Source organism: Triticum aestivum, chromosome 2D (assembly GCF_018294505.1).
Source record: "Triticum aestivum cultivar Chinese Spring chromosome 2D, IWGSC CS RefSeq v2.1, whole genome shotgun sequence".
Classification (NCBI taxonomy): Eukaryota; Viridiplantae; Streptophyta; class Magnoliopsida; order Poales; family Poaceae; genus Triticum; species Triticum aestivum.
In genome coordinates this window covers 517,043,791-517,051,117 of record NC_057799.1, presented here as the reverse complement: position 1 = coordinate 517,051,117, position 7,327 = coordinate 517,043,791, and the positions used below count along the sequence as shown (strand labels likewise).

At 48.2% G+C, this 7,327-nt stretch overlaps 1 protein-coding gene across 1 annotated transcript; it reads right to left on the bottom strand.

Moving 5' to 3' along the window:
- Positions 1-1,090: 1,090 nt before the first annotated feature.
- Positions 1,091-5,437, bottom strand: LOC123049735 (probable ubiquitin-conjugating enzyme E2 23). Its single transcript, XM_044472619.1, has 5 exons — positions 3,633-5,437; positions 3,406-3,528; positions 2,656-3,069; positions 2,080-2,152; positions 1,091-1,994 (listed from the first exon to the last, which is right to left on the bottom strand). Exons 1-5 carry the CDS (start codon positions 5,340-5,342, stop codon positions 1,312-1,314), a joined length of 3,003 nt encoding a protein of 1,000 aa, XP_044328554.1. The 5' UTR covers positions 5,343-5,437; the 3' UTR covers positions 1,091-1,311.
- Positions 5,438-7,327: the final 1,890 nt, after the last annotated feature.

The window sequence follows — 7,327 nt, the reverse complement described above, 5'->3', positions numbered from 1 at the left end:
AAGTAAATGTTAACACTTTAGATGAAAATGCCGACAACATAATAACGATGTGATCTCGCAGTAGTTCATAAGTTAGATCTACCAAACTCCATTTTCTAGTAACAAGGTGTTCTCATTATTTATAGCGTCCTAACAATGTTCATGATCAGGAAAACAAGATCATCATCGATACATGAGCTAGCCTTAGAAGGCATGACTAGGGATCATATTGGTGTTTATGTTTCTGCACATGCAATTGAGTTTTTCTCCTAATCTCATATTCGAGAATCGATGCAACTATAACACAAAAATATAAATTTAATTATGAACATGAAAATATAATACTCTCTCTAATCCAAATTAATTGACGCGGCTTTAGTACAACTTTGTACTAAAGTTGCGTCAATTAATTTGTAGTAAAGTTGCGTCAATTAATTTCGATCAGACGAAGTAATACATTTATTATTGCCTCTAAAGAATATTTAGAACCTAAAATAGTTTCTGTTTAAGAAAATCACTGATCTAATGAAAAATGCATGTTGGTCGGGACCGGGCTCCTCCTGTGGTTTTATCTGATAGTAGATGATTTTGGACATAGTAGCAAAAATACAATACCATTTTGTTTATCCTCCTAACTAATACCAGAAACAAATATCAACACTACACACATCCTATGGCACAAAGCTCCGTGTACGATATTCTCATGGTCTAAGGAAGAACTAAGTAACCGTTAACACTTTATATGAAAAATACCGTTGTGATATTGCAGTAATTCATAAGTTGGGGCTATCCAGCTCTATTGTTCTGATAATAAGGTGTTCTCATTATTGATAGCGTCCTAGCAATGTTCGTGATCAAGAAAACATGATCATTGTCAATACATGAGCTAGTCTTAAAGGCATGACAACATATCTATTGGTGCTTATGTTTCTACACATGCAATTAAGTTTTCCTCCGAACTCATATTCAAGAATCAATGCAACGATAACACGAAATATAAGCTTAATTATGGATATGAAAATATAATAGTCCCTCCATCCCACACTAGTATCAAGAAAACATCTTATATTATGGGACGGAGGGAGTAATACATTTATTATTACCTCTAGGACATATTTCTAACATAAAAGCAGTATGTGTTTAAGAAATCATCAATATAATTAAAAAAATGCATGTTGGTCGGGCATGGGCCCATCCTCGCCACCATGTCTCCCCTACTGGTTTGATCTGAACTAAAACACTAGTTTGGTAGCACACGAGTTTGGACATATAGTAGCAAAAGCACAATACCATTTTGTTTATCCTCCTAATACTAGAACAAAAATATCAACATTACACACATCCCTCGGCACCGATCTCCGCGAATGCCGCAACGAGCCTTGGCACCAGATTGGCGAGCGTGAACCTTAACCCAGGTGAGCACTGCCGCTCGCTACTCCTCTTGGTGGCACATGCCTCACTACAAAGCGTTCCAACGTCGCATCCTTGAAGATATGCCTCGCATGCCCTGAGTATGAACCTCGCCCGGCGGCGGAAGTGGTCCCTGACAAACTCCTCGAACCCCAAAGGTGGTCGGCGCAGTAGATGAAGCATAGTTCGCAGGGTGAGTAGGTAGGCATTCTCGTTGTACGGCAAAGCATTGCGGCAACCCTCTGGTGTGCCGACCAGAGCTTCGTATTCAGCCTCATTGTAGTAGGGCTGGTTGTTGAGAACGAGGCCCTGGATGGAGACTAGAACCTGGAGCAGGCTCGACGTCGCTGGTGACCAGATCTCCGTGCCCTCTCCGCCGAAGGTGTTGAGAAGGCTGAGGCACACTGTTCCAGAGGCATATAGATTAGGATTGAGACGGAGTCCGAACGAGTGATAGTACACCTGCGGCGGTGCGTCTGGGTAGGACGGCGGCAGCAACAAGTCGAAGAAGAAGAGCCCGTCGTGATACGGTGTTCCGCTAGCGCCCACCATGACAGCCCGGAGCAGATCTATGCGGTTCTCGAATGCCCGCACGTAGATGGTATCTGCACAATTAGACACAGTCAATTCGGTTCATAGGGCATGCTCGTTACACGCATGTGAAACCATAAAAAGTACTAGCTCCGGTACCTGGTAAGTTGTTCTCTAGTATTTTCCACTCTCTCTGCACTATCTTGACCCACCTCTTTCCACCGCAGCCGCCCTGCGTTTCATGAATCACGGAGAGAAGAGCGTTAGTTGGACTTCTTAATCTTTTATTTTCATTGCAGGAAAAAGGCTAATCTTAACTTGTGGTTATTATATGAATTTGGACGTATACCATATATAGGGAAAAAATGAGGGCATTCAAAACCACCAGAAATAATACTCCCCCGGTTTCAAAATTGTTGTCATGATTTTAGTTAAAATAGATTTTTTTTTTAAAATCAGCTACTCCCTCTGTAAACAAATATAGTGATCTAAGCGCACTTATATTTCTTTACGGAGGGAGTACTAGATTTTTTCTCGATGTAGCTATTTGTTCATAAACAGGTTTGGGTTGCTACCACGTATGACACGTGGTTTTCTCAACGTAGCTAAGTGGGTGTGGCTTCTTTTGCCAAGGAAATCAGATGCAGTTTAGCTATAGAAGAACCGGATTTGTGAATATCAGAGCTAATTGTCTGCATATCAGGAACGCAATTAACATTTGCTGGTGAACCATACCTGGTCCGCGGTGTCAAGGTAATGGTGATCCGGAGGGCTATCTCGTACGTCAAAATGCAGAAAACGGAATGGCTCCTCATTGCCGTTAGCATCTGCAGCCTCCTTCCCCTCACTGGCAGGATCGTCCGCATCGATGACCTCCCTTGCAGCGTCATCCCTAGGATGGTCACCACCACCAGGTACTGTCTCGGGTGCTCCCTCATTCTCTGCAGCTGCAGATAACTCGGAGCCTGATGATGACGGCGAAGACCAATCTGATAGACACCTTTTACCTCGAGCTAACACATTGCTTGCCCATCCGATCACAAACGAGACGGCGGAACCCAGGCGGGCTGTTGCTATCGCGGCAGGGCCATCTCTGCCCGCAGGATCCTCGTCGCCGTCGACGCCGGTTGGGTTTTGTGGAACATTTTCCTAGAGTAAAAGGCCCATCACTTTATTAATGGAATCCGTAATGCGTACAAGTAGAAAATGGAATTCTGCAACCACCCTAAAAAACTGGATATTCAGTTAACTACTCCCTCACTATTTTAGTGATCTAAACGTTCTTATATTTCTTTGTAGAGGGGGTATTTTTTAAATTGAGAAGCTCATCGTTATCGGTTTCAATTAAATGAAAACGAGAGCAAGGAGTTTCTCAATTAAAAAAAACAAGTTAAATTGATATGAAATGTTTGGTGGTTGAGAGAATAGAACCGGCCGAGGTCCTGTTGTTTGCTAACAGTGAACAGATTAATGGTGGGTAGATACCGTGTAGTCGGTTGCCGGTTCTTGGGGTGGATCAATGCCGTCGTCCTCCACCCAATCGCCCATTTCAGCCTCTAGTTCGTCGTAGTTCTGTTCGTTGATGACACATATCTCGCTGGGCAGCACCTGAAAGGTTTCATGTCAAAAGAACTGTGAATGAATTGAGTAGAGAATGCATGCACGTACAAGTATAGCGGAAGGTACTAGTAGTAGTAACAAGTAGCGCTGACAGAAGATGGCATTATCGTTGACGTGCTACCATCACCCCACTTGACTTGGACAAAGCCATCAGGCAGGTCTACCACACGCCCGACCCATGAAAGATCGGCTTTGTTCTTATGGTTGCCCTGTGACGGCGGTGCACTTGGGCCGTCAGTTGATCCTGATGGTAGCAGGCGAACAACGACATCTCCATAGTAAGCATAGCGTTCAGGCTCCCTTTCTAGGCTGTACGCGCTGACGGTATCACTGCAATCGATCTCTCTTGCTTGGCCGGGGCGTGACGCCGCTTTGAACCACGAGACGTGCACCATCTGGTCCTTGCAATCCAGGCTTCTGACGAAGCCCACACGCCTCGTCGCAGCTGAACCGTCATCGTCGCCGGTAACACCGACGGCAGCATCAACGGGGGCAGTTGCCGCGGGAAAGGCGTTGTCGAAAACAAACTGCCCTGGGAGGAACTCTTGCTCGTTCAAGATGTTGAAGGAGACGAGGGATGTCGATGGTGCACCGAGCTGCCGTGTGCCGTCCTGCCACAACACGTCGACGGTGGTGTGGGTGCTAGCGACGCTCATGGGCAGTTGGTCCAACTCCACGTACCTCCCGACGTCCCGGCATCGCGCCCTCCTGTGACCATCGAAGTAATCCTTCCTTAGCTGCTTCCGGTAAAACCTCATCTCCTGCTGCTGCTTTGTGGGGACCGTAGTTGTACTTGGTGATTCGCGCTCATCTTCTTCTGTCGTGTCACTGTCATACTCATATTCGTCGTCTGAACATGCGACGGGTCGATCCTCCTGGTGATTGCCATCATGAGCACAGGCCACATCGCCAGCACCCTTGTTGGTTTCGGCGGCGGCGGGAAGTGAGTCGTCACTGGTTTTTCGAAGGAAGCACGTGTCGGCTACGCCCCAGGTGCAGTCAGACGCGGAGCAAAAGAAGGTCAGATTGCCAGGGTTCTGATAGGCCGGGGGAGCAAACTCTTGAACGAGCTGTTGATCGGTGCCGCCGTGCGCCGACGCGATCCAGTGGACGAGGACGCCGGACATCTCGAGCTTGGTGACGGTGCCTGCTCTACGCTCTGGCCTCCAATGGCCGTTGAGCCACCGGGAGGGCTTGAAGACGGCACATGGGTCGCCGGTCACCCGGTGCCCCGGGTAAAAAGGGCTATTCATCTCAGGGCGGTAAAGGGCGTCGGCCTTGGCCACTGATCGTAGCATCTTGGACTCTGCGTCGGGGACCTTGCACATGGCGCCATCGTCGAATAACACGTAGACATCAGTGGACACCTCGACGACCCGGCCAAGCCACGGCCCGGACACGACATAGTCGCCCAGGCTGAGCCCTTTAACGCGCCGCAGACGAGATGGTGGCACACCCTTGACGATCTTCGCCGGCTCGCCGCCGCGGACGGTGCGCTCGATCAGGTCGACCGCTACGGTGACGTTGGTGACGACGCCGATTTGACCGCCGAGGTCCGACGCGGATCCGACGACCTCGCCGGGGTAGAAGTAGCTTCTGTCGACGACGTTGACGTCGCAGGCTTTCCTGGTCACCACAGAGCCGTCGACGCAGAGAATCGCGACGGTCCCGACAGGGAGCGAGTCGTTGTGCACCCAGGTGTCCGGTACTACCAGGCCGCGGCTGCCAGCCCCGTCGCTTTCATGTCCAAAACTCACGAGGTCTAACAGGTAGATCTTCGAAGGTTCTGCCACGACGTTCATCTCTTTTGGATCGAATTCCAGTTACCGACTAGATCTGCTGTAGACGGTTCGCGCAAACACGAAAACCGGTGCGGATGGTCAAGGCAACACATAAAAAGCACAATACAACTCGACCCGAGCACACCTCGCTGCTTATATCGGGTAAGGAAGTTATAATCAGGGAATTAAACTCTTCGTATACTAGACAGACTCGTTTTCCTTGAAAAGTAAGCCTCCAAGTTTGCATCCAAGTTGAGGTTGTGTCCAGGGCCGGTCCTGACACATCGGCGGCCTATACACAAGGACCCGGGTAAGGAGAGCTCGTGGTTGGCGCCACAAACCATCTCAAGCAGATCTCCCAAACCAGGACATCCGACAAAATAACCGTCGGTTCACGGGGTGGAGGCTGTTTTGCCGGCCCGAATATATCCCGCAAATTCGACCGTGAATTTTTTTATCCTGGATATGCGGGTCCATTTCCTTCATATCTATGGGATTCCCCTCGTTTTTTGTCGGCTCCCCTTTCCCTTGGCACGAACTTCTTTCCGCTCGCTTGCGTTCCCGCCTCCACTCCCCGCCGCCGCCACCACACATCCCCGCCTGTTCTCGCTGCTCCGCGCCATCCGATAGCTCCACCGCCCTGCGACGCATCCATTCCACCAAGTTTGAGCGCAGGGGCGCCAATTTGTGTCTGCGGGCTCGCTGCCACCACCGGCGCCATGGATCCCTGGAGCTTGGCGCGTGGCCTTGTAGCCGGCGGACCCGGTTGGTTCCAGCGTCTGTGAGCCTCGGAATCGGTCGGGGTCGCCCATGAGCGCCGGAGGACGGGATTTCGGCCGGCGGGGAAGAAGAAAGGGCTGACGAATTTGCTTTAGTCGACGGGGAAGAAGAAAGGGCTGTCGGATTTGCTTCGGCAGGCGGGGACGAAGAAAGGGCTGTCAGATTTGCTAAGGCTTGCAACTATACCGTCAACGGCCATGAGTATACCATGGGGTACTATCTTGCTGACGGTATCTATCCTTCCTTGTCAACATTTGTGAAGAGCATTAGTGACCCCAAAATTAAGAAACACAAAAAAATTGCCGAAAGGATATTAATAGGGCATTTGGTGTGTGGCAAGCTCGGTTTGCCATTGTTCGAGGTCCTTCTCGCTTCTGTGATAAAAAAATCCCTCAGAAATATCATGACAGGTTGTGTAATTTTACACAATATGATCATCGAGGATGAGAGGGATTTGGACTTGGAGTACAATTATGACAATGTTGGTAGCCGTGTGAAGCCTGCCAGGGACACAGATGAGATCACTGCATTTCTTAAGACCTACTGGAAGATCGAGGACCGTGATTCACACAACCAACTCAAGCTTAAATTTATTGAGCATCGTTGGCAACTCTATGGGGGGAGATAGAATCCCATTTTTATTCATGTATTTTTGTGTGATTTGAACAATTTGGTGTTGTAATTATTCAAATTTAAATATTTGATGTAATGAAAACGATTGTGGCATTTCGAATTGCTTTCCGGACCATTTATATTCATATGTTTAATTTATAATATGATTTCATTCGTTATTCTTTGTTGAATTCTCTAATTTACGAAGCTATACAAGATTTGCGGTACTGCGAGCCCTCCGGCGCGGAACAGACCCCGTAAATATGTCCAGCAAAATATTTGCCGGACGGGTTATAGGATCAGTTCCGTAAGAGGGTTCGCGCTACTGTAAAAAAGTTTTGCATGCGCCCTTAAACGGTATTGGCGGGATGGACGTTTACCAGATCTGCTCAAAATCCTCTTAAGCGCAACGAGGACTAGTTGCCGCTCACGCGCTCCGTAGTGGGCCATATCAAATATAGCTCGCTCAACCGCTCCTCTCGCTCTCGATTTGACCTTGCGAACTAATCGTTCAGTCCATCGAGCAATTTTTTCTCTTGCAAGCACGTAAAAAGTTCATGAATTTGAAAATAGTTCACCAATTTGAAAAAATGTTCACAAAATTTAAAAAGTTC